At 37.6% G+C, this 27,174-nt stretch overlaps 1 protein-coding gene across 2 annotated transcripts in view; it reads right to left on the reverse strand.

Moving 5' to 3' along the window:
- RAB28 (RAB28, member RAS oncogene family) overlaps positions 1-14,299 on the reverse strand; it is a 63,165-nt gene extending 48,866 nt beyond the window's left edge. Inside the window, exons 1-3 of one of the 2 annotated variants that reach the window (XM_088056580.1) lie at positions 13,890-14,299; positions 6,841-6,937; positions 1,571-1,659 (exon numbers count right to left, since the gene is read on the reverse strand). In XM_088056580.1, coding sequence (XP_087912706.1) covers positions 1,571-1,659; positions 6,841-6,937; positions 13,890-13,967 — 264 coding nt within the window. In that variant the 5' untranslated portion in view covers positions 13,968-14,299. The remainder of the gene's footprint in view (positions 1-1,570; positions 1,660-6,840; positions 6,938-13,889) is intronic. The other variant, XM_005517833.3, reaches the window with a different exon arrangement.
- Positions 14,300-27,174: the final 12,875 nt, after the last annotated feature.

The raw sequence follows: 27,174 nt of genomic DNA on the forward strand, positions 1-27,174 counted from the left end.
TCCATATTTAAAAGAATCTTCCTTATAAATACTCCTACTTGTTCTACTTTGCCTTTCCTCTTATGAAAAGCTACAGATATTCAACATGAAATAAGCTGCATTTATTTCTGCTATGCTTAGAAATAAACTGAAAGCAGTGCCTTTCCAAACTACTCATGGCATTTCATGAATAGATGAAAATGGAGGCAGTTTTATGCATCTATAACAGGCACTGTTACAAAGCCAATATAAAAATGTGTTAGAACCCAACTTTGATGATAAGAAGCCTCTTAGACACTCTGGGAATACATGCCAACACTGGGAGAGAAAAATCACTAGTCCATCAAAAAAAAATAGGGTTAAAATGAGGACTGGGGGAATTAAAGACGAAGAGATTGGACATAGGGAGTATGTTCTGGATGACTAAAAAATAAATCAAAACTTTAGTCTTATTGATATCAGCTGTTTATGCACTTTTGGGCACTGGTATTAACTTTTTGACCTGCTATTTTTGGAAAGAAACTCCTAAGATTTTTCACCAAATTTTCAATTTATTATTCTTCAATGCAGACAAAACTAATATCCTTTTATTTCCTTCATTAAATTTGCTTTGGACATATGGCAACAATTTGTGATTCATCAAATTCCCTCTGTCATGGAAGCCACTTTCTCCTATTGCTTGGTAGATCTGTAACAGGTCAACAAATCTGTTTTTATTTTTTAAAAAAATGCTATAAAACAGATGCAACAGCCAAAACATTGATTTTTTGAAAGTGACAAAATGTTACATTGACAAGTTTCTCTTTAATTAACTAATAAATCCCAATCTCTTTCATTAGCCATTCCTGTGTTGTATAACATTACCTAATAGCACATTTTATGCCTATTGTTCTCATTACAAACTCCCCGTTAAGGAACGGAGTACATTTTAGGATCACTCATGCAAAGAAGCTTGGCATTTATAATATATACTCCTAAATCATCTCATGACTCAAGATACGGTTATAATACTTAGATCTTAATCCTACCATCCACTTTAAATTGCTTAGTTAACCTGAAGATTAAATTTAATTTTCACTGGACAGGAGTTCTGCAAAAATATTTAGCTACCTGGTTGTCTCCTTTTGTTTGCCCTCTTATAACCCCAGTTACATGTATGACTTTAATAGTGTAGGATTGCTCTTAATTTCCTCCTTCTACCTTCTCCCCCCAGGAGGCAGCTGTTCTGAAAGCAGCCACTCTATCTACCATGTGGAAATCCAAATAGCCTTTACTACTTACTGTGATTGCTTTTCCTAACTCAAGACACAAAGCCTGGAAACAACCATCTGTTCTTGGGAGTTATTCAGTTCTATAAATGCACACACTTGCTTTGCTTGTTATGTCAGCTCTAAAAAATTAGCTACACACCAAAATTAAAGTTGCCTATTAAAATCAATTAAGTTTAGATTGAACAGACATTCAACATTTTTGAGATTTATGAAACAATCAACTAAAAGCTATATATAATGTATGTATGTATAATTTTAAGAACGTTTCAATTAATTTTATATCAGTGCTATAGATACAATTATCAGCATTTATACTGTACCTGAGCTCCATAAATATATTTATCCAGCATTTTGCCTCCCATCGTTTGTCCCCCTACATCCCACACTTGAAGAGTAACATTCAAATTTCCTGGAAAAAAAATTACACAGATATTGTGTAACCTGGAAAATTTAGATACAAATACATTCAACAACTATAGCTTTTAACAAGTATACAAGAAATAGGAACTAAATTTTGAAACAAAAATTATTTTATCATCTGGGAAAAAAGTCATTTGTGTCCAGCTAAGTCATTAAGATACAGTAAAATTATAACTAGTTATTAACATATCTAATATTAAGAGAAAATATTTAAAATAGCATAAATTATAACACTCCTGACTAGAAATTATGTAACATTTTCCACTGAAAAAACATGTAAAATTTCACAAAGAATGTTCTACAGTGTGGTACTTGGAACTGAAAGGTAACACAATTAATATCAACTTATCCACATTATTTCATACTGTGTGCCCCTTCCTCACTCCCTCTCCAAAACTTCTTGACAGATCAAGAAGCAAGGAAAATCTTCATGATAACTTAATTTTGGTAGTGATGCTGATAGTAGTATACAGCTACAGAATTACTGAGCTGACAGGGTAAAAAAATGGAAATACTGACACACATCTTAGTTGAAGATGCACACTATGATTTACTTCCTCCACTCACCACCTTAAGGCATGAAGCCAAATTGGACACAATTTACATAATTTCACCTTGAAAGAATCTACACCAAGAATAGACCTTCCTTTCTACTCTGTTTTTAAACTATGTTGAAACTGTTAACAGGTTTTTAAAAACAAAACTAACCAAAAAATCAGTGTAAATACAGAACATTTAATATCCTACAAGTCATACTTATTCTGTAAGACAAGACTCAGCAACTCACAGATCAAAAATACACACAAAGGTATGGTACCATATACATAAAAACATATTAAAGTATAATTTCTCACATTTTGCATGGTAAGAACTGTTTCCAGAACTCTACTGATTACCTGGGAGCACCAAACTCTAACAAAGTACTGAAAATTCTTTCTAATCCACATATAACTCACGTGACACTTACATGTTAATACAAATACTACATACTCACAAATAATCACAACTGCCTATTAATTTTACTCCTGAATCTAAAAAATGCAACAAATTTCACATCACAACAATTGCAAATTGAGTGAAAATGAATACATTATTTTGGCTTGCTAAGAAAAACATATTCTTAATTCAACTATTTTATGTAGTTGACAATCTGATTTTACAGCACATGATCCATTCAGCTGTAAATTTATAACTGATATGCTCACGTTGGTTAGACAAAGAAATGTGCTCCATGGAAACGTCTCACAGGACCAGATGAAAATAACCAGCAAATTAATAGCTATATAGCTGAATATATGCTATTCATGTGGTATTAAATATACATCATATTTTTATAATGCACCTTGCTTTAATATCGTTAAAAGCAGATTCCCAAAACTAGTACCTTGGTCTCAAAAATACAGAGATGAATATGAAACAGTACTATTAAGCTACACTAAGTTTTATGTAATACCAAGAGAATTTCTACATGGAGCTTAGAAAACACATCATAAACACCCCAGTTCGATAAAGGCAACTTTTTATAATCAACAAAAAGCTTACTTGTTTTGATAGTTCATATTCTATGCATTAATTAATTATTTTTAAATCTTAGACCATAAATGATCACAAACAATGCAGGAAAGTCTTCCATAAAGCATCTGGCATGAGTAAACTAGTGCATCCACAGTCTGAAAAGACTATACATCCTCAGTGGGTAAACAAACTATGCAGGCTCAAAGGCTCACCATGCTGCAACATTCTATCCCTATGTGTTCTACTGGAAAGTCAAAAAAAAAAAAAAACCTTTCTAAAGGTTCAAGTGCTCTAAAAAGTTTCAACTTGATTTTACCTCCTAAGGAAATAATTATGCACAGCATATTTGCCTTAGTATCTGGACAACTGCATGGAACAACCTGGGAAATTTTAGTGCAGTAACACTGAATGGTCTAACTATGATTGCCCAACTAAAAAATCTCCTATTACAAGTTATTTACTCTCTTTCATGAAAAACAGAAAAAAGAAGCAGGAAAAAAAAAAAGATTGGTAAGTTCATTTAAGGTGAACTCCTCCATAATTAGGACCTCACTAACGATGAAATTCATGCTCATCACCTCCTGTGCAAAATGGTTCATTTTCCCTTTTTCTCAGTTAGGTTCTGTAATATTTTCTTTGTGCTTACATTGATTGTGGAGGAGAAAGAATGATGTTAGGATTATTCTGACAAAAGGAAAAACTGCAGGCAATTTACCTAGCAAGTATTTAATTAACAACTGGGATAGTAGCACATAAAGTTTCTGCAAAAAGTTTGAAATCTTTTATTTTTTTCAATTTAACAGGAACATAAAAACTAGAGTCTTACAACATAACAAAAAGAAACCATACATATAATAAAAGACAGTTTTAGAAACAGTCTTAACACACCAATAAAAATAACTGAAGAATCCCATCAAAATAACATGTAATACACTAATAAGGATAAAAACCCCAGAACTTTACTGTGTAGTAAATGCACACAAGTGCAAAGCTGAAATACATGAGGCAGCACAGTGCAGGTGTGTAGATCACTTCTGGTATGAACTGAAGCCACTGGGCTGCAGCAGCAGTGACCCTGCAGGAGGACACTTGGCGTACTGGTTAACCTTACTTAAAGTGCTGCACACTCAAGATGGAACCAAAGACACAAGTCTGACCACTTTTTACACCAACGACTTAAAAAAAATCCTTTTAACAGAAGAATCCTGTTTACTGAACTGCACCCACAACCTCCCAAAAAGTATCCAACTAATGGCTCTTAAGAGTCTCTATCAGCAGACCCTCTGACTAGCAGACACACTATTTAAGCACTAAAATCTGTATCACGGTTACATCCAGACTATACAAGATTCTGCATCAATAAATATAATGAAACTGATTTGTACTTTAAAAAAAGTATTTTGAACAAACAGCATTAAGTGAATTTGTCATGTTGAACACTAGACACATGTTGAACCACGTTGAACACATTGTTCAAAATTTATCAAAGGATTTCTGATTTGTATGAAACTGTGTTGTTTTACCATGCAAAACATTTATTATTTTCGCTTCAAAACTCCATTAGTTACTAAAACAACTGGAGATAAATGCCATTTTTATCCTAAAAAATAAAAAAAATAAATAAAAAAACAGAAAAACAGCACTTTATTTTAAAAGTTGTAATGTATTTCAATTGTAAATTGAAATGTAAACTTCAGTGCAATTCTAGAAATCCATCATTTTAACCCCTGGAGTCTTTACTGATTGACAACTTATACTGAAGAAAAAAATCAACGACTGAACCATATTTGTTTAGCGATTCTCATACTGAATAAGAGAAGCCAAGTCTTTTTTCCTACTGATACACACATAATTTCTGTGCAGTGGTATGAATTAAACTTTCAAGTAAACATAGCAACTCTGCAAACCCAGAACTAATCAAGAAATTAGAAAAATCCACTTACTAAAGTAATGCTTCCCATTCCAATATTTAGAAATTTTACCTCCCTCCCTCTCACTCCCCACAATTAGCCCAGTTTACCTATAAAATAGAGAGCCACATATACCTACATACACGTATAGGCATAGGCAAAACCAAAATGACAACCTACAGAAAAACGTTTCTTCCTGAATATGAATATAAGTGCTACTATTTTGAGGAAAACAGATGTACAGACTTTTTGGTGCTTTTACCTGCATTCTGATTTTATTACAAAATAAACTATGAATGAATGAAATTCACACACAAAATAAACTATGAACAAAAATGAATGAAGCAACAGTTGATAATTTTCCAAATTTTCTACTCAACAAGAATATTTATAATCCCACTAATGTACTAATAGCATCTGTATGCTTAACAGCTGGAAAAAAAACTTGCAAAATACAAGTTCTCAGCATGCACACTGCATGATTTGTGTACACATTCCACTTGAAAGTACTGCTGTTAAGTAACACAGTGGTATTTTTAGAGGCAGGAGCAGGACAATAAAAAAATTATTCTGTTGATTTTATGGAGAAATACTGGAATACTGGAGAACTGGAATTTGGTACTTTATCACTCTACTAAAAAAAGTACATACTCATATGTACTTTTTCAAAGTACTTATTCAAAAAAATACAGCAAAATGGCCAAACCAAAATAGTGAACACAGGAATAGTCTGAAAAGATTATTCTGTTTCACTTAAGAAAATATATAAACATAATCAAGAAATTATTTTCAATATAATTTTTTTAAAAAGTTCAATAACTGCATATATTTTCTTTAACTTCAGGTTACAGAAAAAATGCTTAGTTTCAGAGTTTGCTTTCCGCCCCACCCTTCAAAAGAAGACATAACTACAGAACTTGCATCAACTTTAGCAGATCTCACTACACCTTTTAATAATTACACAAACTTTTTTTGACTTCTGATTTCTGAACCCAGAAGTAAATGTTTTTAATTAAATACTTGCATACTTAGAATATGAACACACACAAATCAGAAAAAAGATGTATTGTAAACCACAATTGTTCAGAGAAACTTAACCAGCAATTATGTCTTTTTAATTATTTCTTTGCATTTTCCATGCAGTGTGCTCCAACTGGCATCTAAATAGTTTCTTTGCCATCATGAAGTGAAACATCTTGAATGCTCAAACTGTATTTTTATGACTGCCAAGGGACCCTAAATTTTAGTGGTCTATTAAATGCCAGCAATTTCATGCTGCCTTGCATAAAACAGCATTCACATATTAGAGCACTGTGAGTCCATAGCCGCATTATGCTTCTCTCACAACTCAAATATGAGTTGCATATTTCATTAAAAAAAATATATATTTCTTTCAAAATACGTTCACTTTTTCAATTAATATGTTTAAAGTTCCATTTCATTGTTGTGTGTTATACTATCCAAATAGAAAGTGTGTGCACTCCAGCAGGGATAACAAAATTCATCAATATAGATAACATTCCTTTTATTTGAATTCACTGTTTTACTTAGAGATGTAAGTTGCAAATGCATAACTCTTTGACACCTGGCAAGAATGTATAAACAAAATATTCTCCAAACAACCTAATTTATTTTGCCAAAAAAATCACTGCACTAAGCTTATTTAGTACACATTACTCTGAAGAATCTGTTCCTGCAAGTCTTGCTGCCACCCTGCCTTCCAGTGTTAGCTTTTATTCTCTTACCTGGCAATAATATCCTTTTCAAGAAGAAGTCCAATCCTATGGTTTGTTTGTATTGTTTTCCAAATGTTTCTTGAGCCAAACGTGTAGCTAAGGATGTCTAAAACAGAACAGTATCAAATAAGTTGTCATTTTTAACAGCAACAAACTTTATGTTAACCCAGAAGTATGAAATACAGTTCAGCACTTTTTAAATCAATGAATGCTAACAGTGTTCATGGATTTGGATTGACAAGCACTCCAGTCAGTTTCAACATAACAGGAGGTGGCAAAAGCTACTAATTTATGCAAAAAGAAGCAAGGTGCATATTTGCTTTGATTTCAGAAATACTCTAACAGTCCTGTTACAAAATATTACATAGATTTGAAAGAGGTAACATTAGCATGGTCAAACTGACACAAATCTAGGTGACACTATCTGTACCTGAAGATCTTAGTATTTTTAAAAAGCATTGATTTCCAAAACAAGGGTCCTCCCCAGGTAAAGAACACCGTGATCCCAGACCAACTTTCTGGGAGGGAATAGAGATCTGCACCGTGCAGAATCCCACAGGGGGCTCCCATGTGTGGCAACATTTCTGCCACTGTACATCAGTTGCAGGATAAGGGATTACAGGAACTCTAATATGGGAAGAATACTTTCTTGCATACAGAAAAAAAGTTAAACTCATACTAAGAATGCACATCTACAGAATCATTCCTTTCAACAGAACTCTGAAAATTTATTTCTTCAATTGGTATTCTGTGGATTTATGAAAGCAAGCCAAATACACCGTTGACCTAATACTAAGCTTTTACTTTATATATGGCTGAAAGAATACACAACTAACCTAGGCAAACTACTGAAGCAAGGCATTTACATTCTGTCAGTAGAAATTTAGCAGCAATTTAAGATCTCCTTTTGAGAGAAAAAAAAAAAAAAACGGTGGGCATAGAAAAGGAAAGAAATAAAGAAAGAAGGCCCACAAAAAAAGTAAAGGAGAAAATAGTGGTACAATCATAAATAATACAAAAGTTGGTATTGTGAAGAAAATAATACTATATATTCAAAACTATAAAATACAATCAACATCAAATTAGAATACACTTAAAAAATCTCTTGTTGACATGATATTTGTAAAAAAAATACAAATTAACTACCGAAAAAAATAATCCAAATATTTATTTACCTATATGAAGAAGGAAAAAACTAAGAGGCTCACAAAACCCTTACAATGTCTGAGAAAACTCAAAACAGGCCAGAAGGGTTTTTTCTTGCCAGTTTTCTGTTCATCAAGACCTGAAGATATGAGTCACACCAATTGTTATCAGAAATTGCCTTTAAGAGCACATTTAGTCAAAAATGCAGTAGCAAAATAGTGCCAATATTTCTGAAATATGAGAATAAGCAAGGTCCATGAATAGAAGGTTATAACAAAGATCTAAATTAGGTTAACGTCAAATGTACACAGAAAAAAAAAAAATTTTTTTTGCATTAAAACACAATTACCAGAGCTCTAGCATTAATGCTCTAGTATGAATAGGCAAACATTTATTCAACTATTAGATTCCTATTAAGTAAATAAAACAAGATTTACTGTTTTTGTGTTTCTATATCATATTTATATTCCTATCACTGCCATACATATAAGGAATGATATCTGGTATCAGAAGACATGTTTAGGAAACAATCCAATAAGTCAGTGTTAACCTATGGCAACATTTTCATTTACTTCACTGAACTCAAGACCCAAGAGGATTAAAAATACGAAACAAATGGGGAAGAAAGCAAGCAACCTAGAAAGAGCATGAGTATGCTTATATATTCATATCCCTGTAGAAAGGGGGAAGACCACAGAGGATGAATCATTCTTCTGCCTACAACTATGTGACAATAATACTAACAACACACACAAAATAAAATTCAATACAGATTCAGACTACAGTATTGAAAGAGTCAGTAGAACTGATTCATTTAATCCCAATAGTTAGCATGTCAAGATTACAATGATATTATCTTTAATCTGTCATGACCTTAGAGATGCAGATGACAATAAGATGACTGCAGGAATAGACTATTCAGTCTTCATGAAATTTTTGGGAGAGTAATTGTGCCTAGAGTACAAATTCAAGTATCACCTGACTATATCACAGTATTCTATATTCTCCAACACACTAATTTAGATCCTCATTAAATAAGTAATCACTCCCTTCTTGTTTTAAATGCTCAGTAAATACTAGTTTATCATTCTGTGACACTCAATATTCCCTGAGGACTCCTAGGGGTGTTAGTAAAAATAAACAACACACGTTCAACTAACAGCCAACCTATAAGATCAGCAAGTAATCAACAGCATGGCAAAGTCCTCTTAAACAGTTTTTCTCCACTGTGCTCTTGAATGCAAAGGAATTTACAGCACAAAATCATTGACTGACTCCTTCTTAAATTTTTTTCCAAATAAACATTAGAGCTCAAGGAAGGTGTTGGATTGCCATTCTAGTATCCTCTATTTGTTCACAAAACAAGCATTTATCTACAAAATGCTTAGAGCAAAAGTTCAAACTCCTTTACAACAATAAACAAAATGTTATGCCAATGCATATTCAAGTACCTCTACAATGGGAATATGCCCTTCAAATCCCAGAAGTGTTCACTGCCATGGTTGGCAGAAAAAATTTTGCTCAAGAGTCTTACCTGAGGATATGCTGAATACAATCTATATAAGAATTAATGAAAGTTAAATAATGGTTCAGTAGAATTGTAGCTCTAAAAATAAGTAAGTAATCAGTGACCATTTTTTAGAAAGGTTGCATTCCATACAATTCCACCCCTTCATGCTGGGGTCAGGGAACAGTACAGCAGCACAAAGGCCTTGTGTCTTCGCCCCTCTACTAAGACAACCAGGCCACAAGCTTGCAGGGCAGAATTTCCAGAAAAAAAACCCTCAGTTTGGAAGGTTCACACACTTGTCTTAAATACTTCAAAGTGAATGTTGACATCCTATTCTAAATATCATACTCTATTGAAGATTGATGTTAAAAACCCACCGTTAAAAACACAAAAATGCGTTTGAGCTCTAATGTACAGCAACGAAGATAGCAGGAAAAAAAAAAAGTAAAGTATTTTAAGTTCAAAATACAATAGGATATTTGGGAAGTTTTTTTTTGAAAGAAGCAAAGATGGAATTTAACCTTTCATGAAAGGCATGACAGTTTCTTGCTTCTATTTTTCAATATCAACAATTCAGTATAAACTGCTGACATGCTGTTCCTAAAGATCTACATAATGAGTAAAGAGGAAAAAAAGCAAAAAATATCTATGAAATAAATGAAAAGGTCAATAAATTGAAAGTCAAATGGAACAAGCAATGATAGCCAGCTCTGACAGCAACTAATTACCAGGGCAACCAGAAACTTATAGGGGAAACCCTACCACTGACAAATCTTTGAGTAAAATCCCACAGAATTAAGTTTTGAGAAAGCAGTGCCAAAGTGTATCATCATAGTTGTAAGAAAGAAAACTAATCCCAAAATTCAATTAGATGCAAGCACACAGTTCTGAAGCCATGAATTTCCATTCACACACGAACTTCAGCCACTACAAAAACCACATCTCTTCCCTCATTCCCTTCTAGAATATCAATGCCATTATCCAAGCACAGCTAGACTCATCCCTAAGTCATATCCTATCCTATTGGCAAGAATTTTAGGAGAAACAAAATTAAAGCAAACACTAGGCTAAATAATGAAATTCTATACCATAAAAACATGCAACTGTCCACACTACAACTCTGCTCACTGAAAAAGAAAAACTTATCATAACTTCTTGACATCTGACATAGATCTATTTGATGCAGCTGGGACAATCTACACCACACACTTCATTCAATTTTCCATTTGCAAGACTCAGTGACAACAATATTTTTTGCCACCATCAATGAAGTTTTTGAGCCCAAGTATAACAAGACAATTCAGAACTGGAACAATGCTTAAAAGTCTGGTATCCTAAAAAATACTAAAGTAAGTAGGAGACTGTTCTTTATGCCAACCTATGTTTTAGCTCCTGCAAACTTCCATACCAGCTTGAGTATTCATTCTCTCCTTTTCATCATCCTTTGTTACAGAAGGAAAATGTAGGATGTTTCTGCTACAGTACTTTAGTCCCAGCTACAACAGAGCAAATAAACAGAACCTTGGCACACCTATTTTTCAGGACCTCCCTTCCCAATAACAGTTCTGAGATTTGTTTACAGAGGCCCAAAACCTTATTCAACTGTAACAAATCAACATTCTATCTCAAGTCAGCATCTTTCTGTATTTCAGTATTAAGCCAATCTATGCACAAAAGGAGTAGAAATATCTGGATCATAACATGATTTTTTTCAATCCATACTAGTACTACTGGTTTATTTTAATGGAAAGTCATTTTGGCTCAGGAAGGGTGGGTTGATTTAAAATCTAGACACATAAGGCTAGTGTGTGTATTTATCTTCTTCTACACAAAATCAAAGAGCCAACTGCTATTAATACTTGCTGTGTTTTTTCCATCTCACATTGTCCCCACTTCTGATTGCTTTTTAGATTGTTTTCCTAGCTTGTCCAGTTCATTAAAATCATTCTCTAATATCTTTTGACTAACCAGTCTTGCTTCCCTCAATTTTGCTTTTCAGTTTACCATTACCTTACCATCTCTATTTTATCCTACGAGTTTTACAGATTCTACTCTTTCTCATCTCTCTTATGCCTTCTTCCACTTTTACTCTTCTCAAGTTTGCTCCAGCAGTGCTTATTGCTACCCTTAAAATTTCAATTATCCAATTATCCATCCAACCACCTCAAAACAAATTAACAGAAGAACAGCATCCCTCCCTTGCCTCATGGACAGAGCAATTCCTAGCTAGTCTAAGTACAAGCATTACCTTTAGCTTGAACTAACACTGATTTGTTTTTAAGCTGCCATCAATCCTTGCACAGAACCTGTCACATTGCTTCTAAACAATGGGTGAGGAAAACAGCAAGTTTCCACCCGACCCACAACAATTTATTTTTTTTTTTAAAGAGGGGGAAAAAGAAGACAAATGTGAACACCTCACACTAAACACAAGATAGAGCATTTCAGATACATCCCTTCATTTTCTACATGCCTCCTGTCTCATGATCCCGGAGTGACAGAGGAAGAGAAAAACCAACACCTTGCACAGTAAAAGAGTTAAGTGTGCATGTGTGTAAAGACCAGCTGTGAACCAGATGTGAGAGCCAGGCAATTCAGAGTTGAACATAGACATACACAGGTTTCAACATGTAAGCGTAACGAGTAGTCAACAAAAGAGAGGAACATCAACAATTTAGTCTTCTGAGGTGCTTGAAATAGCACTAGGTACATTTTATCCTTCCATTCCATGACCCAATTGCTTCTTTATTTTTACAAGACCTTACAATACATCTGTTATGTCATGTGTTTGCTGCCAAGGCCATTGGGATGGCAGGAAGGAGCCTCTATTACAGCATCATCTAGGGGGGACAAGAGGAAAAGCAGCCCACCGGAGTATTGCTGCTGCCCAATAACCTGCCGCGGAAGCGTGAGATTCCTAGAGTCAGCAGGAGATGCAGTGAGTGGCAGCTCCTGTGAGAGAGGTAGGAACCAACAGGAATACACATCAAAACTCAAGAATGCTCGAAAATCCATGTTTGGTGAGAGGTCTTGCCACAAGCTGCTCAACAGCAGTAGAGAAAGGATTCTTCAGTTTGAATGGAAAACTCCTGGGAAATGCTACCCGTGAAGCAGCACTTCAGCTGTCAATGCTGTGCATTTATTATGCTCTCATCACACAGCTGGTTGGAATTGCCCATCTACTGACTCAGATGAACACAATACCACTTCAGACTACGTTTAGAATCACTGGAGACAAAAAAAAAATGTTTTGTTTCTTTATAGAGCTCTGAATAAGTAAGTGAGCAAAACCACATGTACTTTCACTAAGAGCATATTCCTATTAATGTAAGGCAGTTCATTTAAACCAGCTTTAAGAACATTTCCACTTTTTATATGAACTGTGAAGCAAGCAGAATTTCTTTTCCCCACAGTTTCAAAAGTTAACAGAGGAAAAAACTTGATACTTTAAGCATACAATAAAGTTACTATTTTCAGGTGTATCTCACAAAATTATTCAGGCTACATATGACAATAGATATGTTCAAGTATATAGGTAAGATCAGTGACTATTTTTAACTGTTAAGAAAGCAACCTCTCTTTTACCTTCTTTGGTTTCTCCTTGTCTCTCTTTTACAAAGAAAAACTTGTTGGATTATTGTTTGATTTTTTTGATTATTGTTGATAAATAAACTTTTATAAACAGGATTTCCATTATGGTGGTTACAGATAGGGGGGAAAAAAATTCTAAAAATATATAAGCTACAAACGAAAACTAAACAGACCCAGCAGTGCCTTTCCAAACTCTGGAACAGTAACGCCACTAGATGCAAACTCTTCTATCCAGCTCAGGAGGCTGCTAGCTCTGTATCCGAAACATAGGGTGCCTGCTAAGGCTTAGACCCAGCTAAGCGACCTTCCCTGCTCGTCCCTTTCGAGGGGAGCCGCGAACCCAAGTGCTCGACCCCGACCCCAGCCCTCCGGGGCCGGGGCATTGCAGCCACTGAGAACGACTTTGGGCTTTTCCAGCGACTCCAGCCGAGCAAATCCTGCCTCCAGCGCGCGATCAGCAGGAGTGGGAAACTCCGTCAGCGCCACAGGAATTGCGTTATTCGCCGCTCCTTTTCTTACGGCTCAACAAAATTGGATTACAGTCGTGTACGTCTGTTTGTTGACGGTACCTCCACGGGTGCGAAAGCCCCATCAGAGAGGCTGGCTGCCTGGCATTGCGCGGATACCGGAGGGAAGAGTCTTCCGTGCAGGGCCTGAAGCCGAGGGGGAGCAGCCAGCCAGGTATCGCGACAGCGGAGACAGACTGCTCCCTCCTCAGCAGTAGGGCCAGGGGCAGCTGAGGGGGAAGGCCGGGAAGGGGCTCGGGGCACCGCGGAGAGGGAGAGGAGCTGCCGGCGGGGCCGGCACTGACCTTGCCAGTGGTGCCGTCCCCCAGCACCACCAGCTTGAGCTGGCGGTCCCGACTCTCCTCCTCCTCTGAGTCCGACATGATCTCTACGGCCCCGGCGACAAAGAAGAGGCTGAGATCAGCCGGGAGGAGCCGAGTGCAGGAGCAAGGACGGGGCAAGAGGAAGAGCGATCGCCGCGCTCACGAAACCGGCAGCAACGAGAGAGCCAGCACCGCCATTTTCCTTCGGCGCGCCCTCCGTCGCTAGGGTCCGCACGGGACGAAACCAACGACAGCGCTGAGGAAAGGGGGTGGAAGCGTTAAATTGTGGGCGGGAGCTACAGCAACAAGTCCAGCTGCTGCTTCAGGATACACCCACCTCTGCCCCCACAGGGTAGGGAGATGGTTCAGCCCGGCTGTCGGCCGCGCGCCGCCGTGGCTCGGGCCCCGCAGTGACGCCCCGCGCGGTAACCGAGCAACGGGGGCGGGGCGGGGGCGGGGCTACGGCTCGGCCGTCACCGCTGAGGGGCGAGGCCGACCCGTGTGGGGCTGACCGGGGAAGTGGCGGAGGTTCGCTGTGGCAACTGCATATGGCAACTAAATAAATAGTTACGGCAACCAAATCATAAAGTCACTGAATGGTTTGGGTCGGAAAAAACCTTAAACATCTCGTTCCAACACCCCTGCTATGGGAAGGGCCACCTTCTATACCAGGTTGCTCAAAGCCCAGTCCAGTCTGGCCTTGAATACTGCCAGGGATGGGGCAGCCACAGCTTCTCTGGGTAACCTGTGCCAGTGCCTCACCACCCCCACAGTGAAGAATTTCTTCTGAATGTCTAATCTAACCTTGCATTCTTTCACTTTAAAGCCATCCCGCCTTGTTTTGTCCCTACATGCACTTCTATGAAGTCCCTTTCTGGCTCTCCTACCCTCTTTAAGAGGGTACTTAAAGGCCTGTACAGTAGCATCACTCTGGAGCCTTCTTTTCTGCAGCCTGAACAATCCCAATTCTAGGGACTCCGCCACTTTCTTACACAGCCTCAGAACTTTTCTATCCGTATAGGCAGTCACTAGAAAAACTTGTCAAGGTAGCCCTAGCTGAATTTTAGACCATTACTTTATCACATACCATGACCAGGGAGAGCAGGCTATAACCTCCTCTTTTTCATCAGTCTCCCCTGAGTTTGAAAACTGCCAGTGTCCCTTCAGCTTGTCATCCTTCCCACAGACTAAACAACTCTTCTTCAGTCAGTCTTTCCCTCAGTTGTCTTTTCTAAAAGAGTTATGATTATTCTTGTTGCTTTCCTTTGGCCCCTCTCCACTTTCTTGCAGTACTGTGCCAAAAACTGGATACAGTACTTCTGTTGAGGCCCTGGGAATACTGAGCAGAGTGGAAGTATTACTTCATGTGTCTTGTATACGAGACTTCTGTTTATATATCCCAGTATGATGTTTGTTTTCTTGACAGTATGACACTGCTAACTCATACCAATCCTGATTTACTAAAAAAGCCTCTGGATGCTCTCCTATTATTGGCATTTTATACATGTTGAAGCTTTATTTCTGTTCAACTATAGTGATTTCTGCTTTTCCCCATTGAATTTAATCCTATGTTTCAGGCTACTTGCAACATTTGTCAATATAATTTTATTTATAGTATTGTCCTCCAAAATGCATGTCAACAACCCCAGCTTGCTTATATCTGGAAGTCTAAGAACCATACTCTCTATTCAAAAGTCATTAATAATGATATCCAATAGTACCAAATCTCTTCAAGCCTCTATTATTTTTCTAGTATGAGTGACAACAATTATTTAGGCATTTTTATATGACAATTTGAACAGAGACATCTGTAACTCTTTAAAGTATAGATGTATTTTAATGGATTCAATAACAAGCTAAGATTTTTTAGAACAACTTTGTATAATGCCTGAATAGCAATCATACCTGGTTTGGTCTCTTTCAGGTTTTCTTTATGAAATGTATGTCTGAAATTTCCTGTATTACGAGTACACTGTTTTACTCAATCCTCAGCAGGATCAAGAAGGTTCCTTATTGATCATGTATTCATGTGTTTGCACAATTGAAGCTAAATGCTTTTCCAGTAACATTCTGGGGGTAGATACACCATAAAGTACATTAAATTCTAATGGAAACAAGACACACACCTTTGTCACTCCATACTTTGAATCAAATTAAATATGTTCATTATTTTCCACTTCAGATAATCTTTTAGCCTAATTGTACTGCAAGTTCTCTTAACTTGTCACTTCAGCCAAGATCAGCATCAGGGCTCAGCTGAACAGCCTTTCTTGGAAGGAAGAGCAATAGGGACACATGGAATTTTTCTCTATGATTTCTGACATACTGAATAGTTGTACAATGGCATTAGACATTTAAGAGCTCCACATCTCGCTCCAGAGCAGACATGTGATTGATAAACCACTGTTGGAATTGCTCATATATCTGAAATTCTGCCTCAGTCACATTAAGAAAAAGATCTATAGAAGATGAATTTAAAGCTTTCTGATGCTTTTGAGGAGAAGCAGGTTCTATTTAACCCACAAGATGAGAAGCTGCATGTGTGAAAGCATGATGATGAGAGCAAGGTGCTCCAGGTGTCCATATGGTGTGTATTTTCATTTGCAATACCGCAAAGAAATGCATGTGTTATAATAAACATCCCAAAATTTAATTTAATTCTTCTTTTTCATCTTCAATGTGGTATTCATGGGCTTAAATTTGTCTTGAGCCTGTGTATGTGATCTGTTAATGTAAGCAGTTATATATTAAAGCATAATTTTGGAAATACAATGAAGACTTGGCATGGAGAAGCATGCATGCTTGCTGTTGACTAAGAAAAATTAATGGAAACTACCCCAGGAGATGCCATAATAACGCAATTGGACAACTCAGCTCCCAAAAGCCTCCTTGCTTAAGTCTATGAATGACAGGGATCTACTAAAATAATTTTTTACTGTATAAAAGATCAGTGTACAAGAAAAAAGCTGCCTGGTGGACGTAATGCTTTAACAATGATAGTACCAAAGACTGTTGTTTACCATTATTTAACTTTAGTAGCATAACAGGGCAAACAATCTTACTGCAAATCTTTACACATCTTGCTCGCAGTGTTCAGCAAGCACATTAACAGTGTGGTGTGGTATTTTTACACAGAGTGGTACAAATTTTTGCTACCAACATGTCCCCTCTGGGAGGCTTTCAAACGGATCTATTTTTGTCATTGCCATCTTTACTAAATATGGACAGCATTTTATAGATTAAAGGAAGATAGTTCGATACTTCACAGTTAAAGGAAATAAATGAAGTGTCTTGAAAAGCACTGGAATTAACAGAATATGCAGTAAAAAAAGAATCATTGATGGCAGCATAGAAATAATTTGAAACTCTCATGCATTTTTAAAATACTAAGAAAAAATCCTTGAGTAGTTACTTTGAATGGAGTTTTCACTGAAAAGTGCCTGGGTCACCCAGGGACACAGAAAATAAATATATATCATCAAATAAAAATATATTGTTAATTAAATGTATATTTTTTGACATTCTGTCTGTATTTTGATATTTGCTCTTCTGGATTTTTATCATACTTTCTATATACTTTATGTTATTTCTTTATGATAAAAAGTCACTGCTAATCCACTGGTAATTGAGTATATTGTGGATAATAACTGAGATGGCAACAATTTTTAAATTCCTGTATTTCATTAAGGCTACAAACAAGAAAATAATTGCATCCTCATTCTCTGTCAAGTTTTGGCCTATTACTTTACCTGACCATTTTCCACTGAGTTAAATCGATTTTTTTATATGTGAAACAAATGGTTTTCTATATCTGTACTTCAAAAACAGCAAGAGCAGAGCTACATGATTTCATTTCAGTTCCCTTCATTTCAATAGTTCTTGATCAGTGGAGCTGTGAGTGTTTGAAAACACCTCTCAGGAGTCCATGGAAGGTTACTGAGAAAAGTAAACGTAGAAGACTTAGATTTAGCCCACATAAACATTCGCTTTCACTTGAGGACTTTGAAGAGTATGTAAGATCAATTGTTGCTGCTGCTCACTTCCATTACTAGATCTTCCACTTTTATCAGCCAGGCAGTGAGTTTAATAAATGTTTTCACTTGGTTTGGTTCTTCAGGATATCACTGAAGTTATTTCAGTTCAGTTTTAGTTGCAAAGGCTCGACTATTTAAAGGCTTGGTAACTATCCCAAGTAGAATCACTGCAACTGCTGAATGAGTTTTTGGGAGACAGAGGTAATAAAGTGTGACAGGAGGTGCCAGAGATGTTTAGGAGAGGAGACAGGCAGCAGTGGAGGAGTCAGAGCTTCAATGTAGGTGAGGAAGGAGGGCTGGAAGGGGAAATCTCTGGGAATTTCTGAGGGCCAGAGACATGGGTGGGAGTTTTTAGTATTCACTCTTCACAATCCACAACTTTTATGCAACATCCTCATCTGTCTCAAGATACAGAGCCAGGCACCCAGCTCACCTCATCTGGGTCTAAAGGAACTTTCCTTCCTGGGCTCTGTGAATTTTTGCGCTGCTCTTGGATGCCAATTGTTCCCTTCTTCATATTTTCCCCTACAAACCCCGGTTAAATTTGTTAGTGCAAGCCATTGATTTTCATTTCTGTTCATGATTTGAGCTGGCAGTCAGAAATACTATCTTTTTTCTTTTCTCCTGTCATTTTGTTACAGTTTAATTAGAAAACCATTTTTTGGTAATCAGTTTCAATTTGAAGAAGAAATAGCACAGTTCCAGTTTTGGTTCCTTTACCCCCCTTGTTCTTAAGTTACCCTGACTAAGCAATTGTGGCATACACAGTCAACCATGTTTGCAAATGCAAACAGTACAAATGCAAACTAGACTTCTGAGTGTGGGAGAGGTTTTTTTAGAATACAGTATAAGGTTGCATTCCCTTATGCAAGTATCTACAAAAGCACCAAAAATCACAGCCTACATAGGAAAGAGATATATGCTTCTCCCAGGCTCTGAGAAAAGGTGTGAATCAAGCTGAATGAGATGGAATCCGCACTGAGAGAAAAGGAATAGCATGTGTGAGAGCCTTCAACCTTTTTGCCATCCTCTCTAGGAATGCAGGGTCATTAGCTACCAAGTCATCTGTGCTGTCCTTACAGTGTTTGATGGAAACAACACATTTCTCAGTGACTGACACAACCTGTGTCCTCTGTTACCAATGCAAGACATTCTTTTAACTTTTGTTCTGCTTTTTCTGACCATGCTTACACAAAAATATTCATGCTCTTTTGAGTTTCATTCATACCAATATTTCTCTTTCAAGTCTCTGTAGCTGGGATCTGTAGATGCTCCTCTTCTTCAAGGTGGAAATTGACATTATATTTGTTTGAATGAGGAAAGTGTCCTTGAAAAGAAAAGCAAAATTGTTGCCACAAAAGTGGTGTGCATTCAAAAAGAAAATATATTTACTTCCATTTTAATGTTGGGTTTGTTGCTCATCTCTGGGGCAGAATAGAGAGCAGATGTTGGTTTTAATTGCAGTACAGATTTTCAAATAAAACCCAAATTGTTTCTACATCATCAGTATCATCTCTAATGTCTTTACCAGACAGTGTTTTCTTCTGCACTGCTTGATGACTGTGCCCTGAGTGAAACTCCGTGATTAATGTGCCTGACTAGACAGACAACTGAGTGGAAATGGTAAATAATGACTTGTTTTTGTACACGTAAGAAACGGTTCCTACTCAGGTTGGAAATCCTTGCTTTTGGAAGGGCATTCTTCCATCTTGCTTCCTGCTAACCTAAGGTCACTTAAGGAGTAACTGTTTTTAATGCTGTTGATTACAGTGATGTAAACGTCTCTGGCCCAGACACTGCAGTGAACAAGACTTTCCACGCAGGAATGTGGTTAGGCTGAAGGCTGCAACTTTTATGAACTACATTGCCTAATAAAACAGGGAAGAACCACTAGCCAGCTGTTCCTCACAAACTACCCAGTAAAACAGGGCCAGTGAGGTTCACCAAGCACAAGACTGTGGAGGCCAGGCTAAATGTTCAAGAGAAAGCTGACCGCATCCTCCCCCTGGCAAAAGTGACCATGGTATGTGGTCCCACTGAAACTATCTCCTCCCACATTGTCTGTGCTGGGGAGGGAAGAGAAATGTCAGCAGTAACTTTTTAATTTGTGTAAGGCGCTACCTTTTCCCCTGTATTGTGGAAAGGGAAATAGCTCACTGACACCTGGCTAGTATTTAAGTCATGAGCAGTAATTACAGCCACAGCTAACATGAAAAACCCACACTAGAAACCTGTTCTCCAGCTGTGTGAATGGACAAACAAGTTCTCTTGTCTTTCCACTAGCTGAATTTACTAATAAAGCCACACCACTTTTTCAGTGCGGTGCATACGTTTTCTTACTAAAGCACACTTTGTAACTCAGAAACTCAGAGTATAAAGTCCAGCAACAGCCAGGCTACAAGAACAACAACAGCTACAGAAGGAGAAGGGGTCAAAAAGAGCGACAGAGTAAGAATTCATTTATAAAGGAAGTACATCTAACTTCTACTGAGACGGTCGTGCAAGTTTGGAATTTCCCACATGAACACAGAAGACCAATGGGAACTCCTGTTTCTTGTTCCCAAACCGCAATGCTTTTTGGAATAATGGAGAAAGCTGGTTTTTTTCGCAGTTTTGACCTGTCACCAGTTAAAAAAAAAAAAAGCCTTTTTTTTTCCTTTTATAACAACATGGAAAATCTAGAATTATTTTCTAACCTGTACTGCAGCTTTGGAAGGACCCACCTGAATCACTGATGTCCTGTTGTTGAATTCCTGAAGGAAACCATTGAGTTCCATCACAAAAGCAGGAAAGCCATTTACCCTCACTCCTCTTCTTGTAAGTTTTTCTAGGGTCTGGTGGCTTTATTCCATGTTATGGGTTTACTCTTCCAATTCTTTCACCAATCCTGCTGATGGTGGAGTGTGCAAGCAGCTGCATGGGGCTTGGTTGCCAGCTGGAGTAAACCACAACACCCCACCTGACAGAGAAGCTTCCACTCAATCACTTGCTCACTCTCCCTCAGCAGCAGCAGGGAGAGAATCAGAAGGACAAAAGCAAGAGACAAAGCTTGATATAATGACAGTTTAATAAGTGAAACAAATATACACAGCAGTAAACTGATTTTTTTTAAGGGAATTAATTTTTTACTTATCATCAGCAGGCAGATATTTAGATGCTTCCCAGAAGGCAGAGCCTCAGCATGCCTATTTGGGAAGATGAGTGCAATAATCTCAAATGTCCACTTTTCTTCTCTTTTTCCTCCGTTTTTTTACTGAGCACAACAATTACATTTGCTTTTTCCACACAGAAATTATATTTCCAGTAGATGTAGTAGCCATTCCATTCTTCTCTTAATCTGCTAGCTGTTAAATCTTATCTTCTCCTGAAGATTTAGCTACTAGTTTCCAAGTGTATGACTTTGCACTCTATATGGCTGAATGTTACCCCACATCAAGGGTTTCAGGCCACAGTTATCCAGTTCTTTTGGACCAGTGTCTTGACCCTCTGCTGTAGCTTCCCAAAATCCTCTTACCAGTTAATCAGCCTGATCCTGCTTTTTGTGGGCTGTCTTTAAGAAATGCATTACACAATGTTGCACCTGAAACTTTTTGCTTAGGTAGCCCATCTCCTGCAACCTGATACTGTTTTCAGTAACATCCATCATAATTTTCTCTTTATCTAATTCTCCCATCTTCACCTTATCTACTGGTTTCCACTTTTCTGCCTTAATGTGTAGCTACTCCCTGTGAAAATCCTCACAGATATCTTCCTGAGGTGGATTGACCTTGAGTACCAGGTGCCCACCAAAGCCACTCCATCACTCCCTTCCTCAGCTGCACAGGGGAGAGAAAATATTATGTAAGTTTCATGGGTTGAGATAAGGGCAGGAAAAGATCTCTCACCAACTACCATCATGGGCAAAACCAGTTTGACTTTGGAAAATTAGTTTTATTTATTACCAATCAAATCAGAATAGAAAAAAGAGAAATAAACCCAGAACTTAAAACATCTTTCTGTCACCCCTACCTTTTTCCCAGGCTCGTCTTCACTCCCAAATTCTCTAGCTGCTTCCCCTGAGAGGTGCAGGCGAATAAGGTGTGGGGGCTGTGGTCAGTTCATCACACATTTGTCTCTACCTCTCCTTCCTCTGCAGGGGACGACTCCTCACAATTTTTTCCTTCTTCTCTGTAGGTTTCCCAAGGGTCACAGCCTCCTTCAGGGATCTGCCTGTTCCAGCATGGGGTCCTCTAGGGGCTGCTGGTGGATCTCTGCTCCACCATGGAGCTCAATAGAGCACCTGCCTGTCCACAGTCTGCACTACAGGCTGCAGGGGGATAAATCTCTCCTCCGGTACCTGAAGCACCTCCTTCACCTTTGTCTTCACTGACCTTGGTGTCTGCATATTCGTTCTTCTCACATATTCTCACTTCTCTCTTCAGATACACTTGTGCAGGTTTTTTCCCCCCGTCCTTAACTCCTAGAGGTGCTGCCACTGTTGCTGTTGGCTTGACCTTGGCCAGTGGCAGGTCCATCTTGGAGGCCCCGGGTATTGGCTCTGCTGGACATGAGGGAAGCTTCTGGCAGCTTCTCAGAGAAGCCACCTCTGCTACCAAAAGCCAGACATGGAAACCCAATACACTATCATGTCTAAATTGCCCATGTCTAAAAACCTTTCAACCAATCAACTATCACGTTAATATGACACATGAAGTAAACCTGTGTTGCAATGTATCCTATTTTTCACTTGCCTAGAGGTCCTTATTAGCATTCTTTTTCACTCTGAACTATATGCCAAAAGAAATCCCTTGGAAATACATCAGTTAAAGCCTTTGTATAATCTGTCTGTGAAGACTGTATAAGCAATTCATAAGAAAACAAACTCAATTTTCTGAATAAATTAATAATTTGCAAATTATTTTTAATATAATTTGACATTAATATGATAGTGAGTACATCCCATTTGGCACTTTTATGATCAGTTTTCACAGCAATAATTAAACACTATTGATTTTCATGCAAGGAACTGCACGCACATGAATTGAATGAATCTTGACACTGGAAACCCTCTGCAGTCCCTTTTCTGACAAGTCTAGGCAACCTGCTCAAAGCCATATATGTTGTCAGCCTCAAAGGCAAGAAAAGAGCTCAGGGTTTCCTACTTTGACCTCTCCAAATATACACTTATCTCCAACATTAAACTGCAGATGTCATAGTCATGATGGTGCAGCTCTGTGTTCACTGCAGCACATGCCAACCATGCTTTCAGAGTTCTCAAAGCTATTTAGTTCCTCAGACTTCCAGTCTTTATTATACTGGTTGCTGTAGGGCCTCTACTCCTCTGCTCGTTCACTGTGCAACCTCATCTATAAGTACTTGGCAGCTGAAAGGTACTGATGATCCAGTATAGCTGTCTGTCATTTTGTATAAAATTGACTCATTGTTCATTGATTGTCCATGACTGTGGCAGATTTCTTTTTCTTTTTCCCTGATTGTAATTTGCAGTTTTAAGGAGTAGATATGATCTACTGGCTATACCTATGAACATCACCTGGTGAACTGAGATACTCATGTCTGACTACAGATTTTAGCTGCTGTGAACATTCAAGCAATGCACTCATACATAGCTCAGTCTGGAGTCATTGGATGCACACTTTCCTGTGAAACTTTCATGCGAGAGGTAGGTTTGCACTGACTGTACAGATCCAAGACTGATTTTCTTGAGCAGGCAATTATTCCAGTCCAAAATTAATTTGAAATATGTGTGAAGTGGCATTTAGTGTACTCCAACTCAGCTATGTCCTTTTGTTAGAGTCTATATAAGATATATCCAGAGATATATAAGATTCATCCAGAGGATGAAGCCTAGTGTTTCCTCCACAAACCATCCAGCCAGCCATCAGCTGTGCCATTTCATTGCCACATCAGCAAATGAAGGCAAAGCACCAACTAACCCAGTGTGCTTTGCCAGAAAATGATCCCCAACTGAATAGCTAAATGTAATATCTTAGTTAGCTTTGAAATGTCTTCTGTGCCCAAAAGGCATGAGTGTCACTACCCACTGTGGCAGCAGGCTCCGACTGTGTTCGGGATCCAACAGTTGCAGCAGTTCAGGATGTCACCATCCACACCCTGTCTGTGGTTTGCCACCACCATTGGCAGCAATGAACATGCACCCACACCACAGCCTCACCTGAGTGATCTTCCTCAGCAACCCAAGCCATGAAGTGAGCAATCAGGCTGGGCACAGGTCCCTCCAGCTGCTTCAGCTGCTGTGATATCCAGCAAACCAGAGAGCTGACAATCCTGGCTGGGAGATGGGTACCAATTCGTTAGCTGGCCTGTCATAGCTCTAATAAACATGCTTTCTTAGACATTATTTATGTCATTTAGCACAGTAAAGTTCACAGCTCAGTGTCAATGTGTCTCAGCTGGAATGACAAATAAATAGTATTTCTGATAGTTTCTCTGTTTGTCTTTCGTATTGCACATGACAAACTAAAATCAGAACTGTCTCCCAATTTTCCATAAGGGACTATGACCAGAAGAATTACATCTGCAGGATAACTGGTTTTCAAACCCCTACTTTGTATCAATTTTCTCCTGATGCGGTATCAAAAGTTGTGACTCACTCAGAGTGTTTTTCCTCAACACTAGCTTATGTGCTTCCAAACTAATTTCTTCCCAGGAAACTTTACATCTTGAGGGGAATTCTATTACTGCTGCCAAAACTGTAGGTGTTTCTGATGGAGATGAAGTGCTTTATAGCGTGATTGTCTCAGGTCTACGTTGGGCCAAACCATAGAGATGTATTAGCAACATGATAAATATAGAAAATACCAAGGAAGAGAGAGTTAGGAGAAGCACACCAGGAAAAGCTGAAAGAAAACTGTGACAGGATTTGCATATCTAATACTGTACTCAATTAGACCAAGAAGAAACATTGCAATTAAGATTTTGAGAACTTGTAATTATTACCAGTGAAAGATTAGGTATTATTTTCTGTTTCCTGAGAATTCTACTACATATACTTCTAGCATCTTATAATGGATCCGTTTCTGTGGTTTTTACCTTACTTTACTTAGGTAAAATTCTTTCCAGTTAATAGCACACTGAAATTCATATTCAGTTTGACAATATATTCAGTAAATTGAGAGGCTACTCAGCTTATTGCATAGACTTAATGAAATACTATAAAAATATCTAGACTTCTATGAGAATTGAGATTCAGGCTTATAATTAGGTGTGGTGTCTCTTTAATCCTTCTCATGATTCAACACAATTTGAAACATTTGGAGAGATTTTCCATTCTTACTTGTAACTAGAATAAATTATTTTTAAAGGAAATATGATATTTGAGTTGTTAGTGTTCCTTTTAAGTGGACAAATGTACATCCACAGGCACAGACAGTATGTATCAGTGACTGCTGGAGCACATCAAATGAAGTGGCTGGATTTTAGATCCCTGCTGGCAAACACAAACCTGTTGGATGCTGTGCAATTCTGTCACTTCACTTTGGTTCTTCGATGGCAGTTGTAATCTTCCAAATAAAAATTGGTTTCATAAATTTATGAGCTGTTTGGCCAAGTTCCTGCAATCCTTTGCCTGTGCAGAACTGCCTTCTACTCGAGCTTTGTTATCCAGCAAAATATTACTAAAGTTCTCCACTGATCTCACTCTGTCATGCAAGAACTTTTCCAAGATATTGCCTGCTAGATTTCAGCTTTAACTGGTAGGCGTTTGTATGTTTTCATTTTCCTGAATCAGGCAATGTCTGTCTCAAGAGTAAAACAAGGATCCTTGAGCCAGACTCTTGCACTGCACATGCAAAGAATTTTTTTTGAGATCAAAGGAGAAAATCTGGATGGTCTGAAGGGTGATATCACTGCTAATCCTGTTTTATTTTCTGCCTGGTGAGAATGAAGAGCAGAAAACTTTATACAATATACACTGTAAACATAACAGAAGGCATGAGCCTGTCAGCCTATCATTGACACGAGACATGCAGACCTAGATCCTGACAAGGATATCTTGTGAGCAAAGGCAGTAATGAGGTTTTGAAAAGCACACATTTGAGAGTAATGGATGCTTCAGAGCTGTGCCCCTACAAGTTGTGATTTAAAAGGCTGGAGGCTTTAATTTGAACCACTAAAATTCAAAATGACAGAAACTTACAAAATTTTATTGCTCTGCATTTAATAAAATTTACATTTACAAGCTGTCAGTTTGAAATGCTGAATAACTCATAGTTTAGAATACTGAAAACCAGTTTGAATAACTCTTGCATTCCATTGCTTCCTACTCACAATCTTTCTCAGATACCCAGAATAATCCATCCATCATGCACTTTTCCTCTCTCTTTTAATTCATCTTTGGCCCCAAAAATACCCTGGCTTTGAAGGAAGGTCACGAAAAGAAATACATCTTCCTGCCATTAAGAAAACAAAACAAAACAAAACAACCGACAAACCTAAGCATAATGAAAATCTCCCTTTCTTCTTGCTTTATGTGCTAATATTAGAACATTAAGGCAAATGTACCATCTACAGCTTAGTTGCTCTGACTGTCTGGATTTTTTTTATTAATTTACAGACTTAATTATGTAGACTCTTAAATTCACAGCATTAGTGGGTGAGAAGGTAGATGGTAATGAAAAAACAGAGTAGGAAACTTCTGTTTTATATGTATCTTGGGTAACATTTCTAGAAGAACAAGGATCAAAGATTGTAATTTAAAGAAACTCTCCAGACAGGAATAAATGTACATGACTTTAAGGCACCCCTAAAAATTATGGGATGGATAATATCCTCATGATTCTGTGGTCTGTTCTAAAACAAAAATATTAAGCCAAATGTTTGGCTCTATATAATAAAAACAGATTATCTAATGGTTTCCAGTGAGAAATATGAGAAAGAGCATTCATAAAGACTGTAATAGTTATGAATTATAAAGACTTCCTCATTTTCAGTATGAACTGAGACCCCAGTAGAAACTGTTAGATATTTATTCACATGCCCTCAAAGGGACTGTGCATGGACATTTTTAATTAACTTTATTTGCAACACCTTACTCAAGTTGTTCATTATCAATTTTACATGTTTTGAAGTCCTGACCAGAAAGTTTTCTTCACTTACTCTAACAACACCATTCTTATGTGATTTTAATACTTTTGAAGGGTTACAGTGATTTGCAATCTATACTTATTTTAATGAAGAAAGAAAACAATGGCTAAGTAATCAAAGTCATAACATTA

Source organism: Pseudopodoces humilis, chromosome 6, assembly GCF_049639895.1.
Source record: "Pseudopodoces humilis isolate 2021_Gansu_Grassland_sample_001 chromosome 6, ASM4963989v1, whole genome shotgun sequence".
NCBI classification, from domain to species: Eukaryota; Metazoa; Chordata; class Aves; order Passeriformes; family Paridae; genus Pseudopodoces; species Pseudopodoces humilis.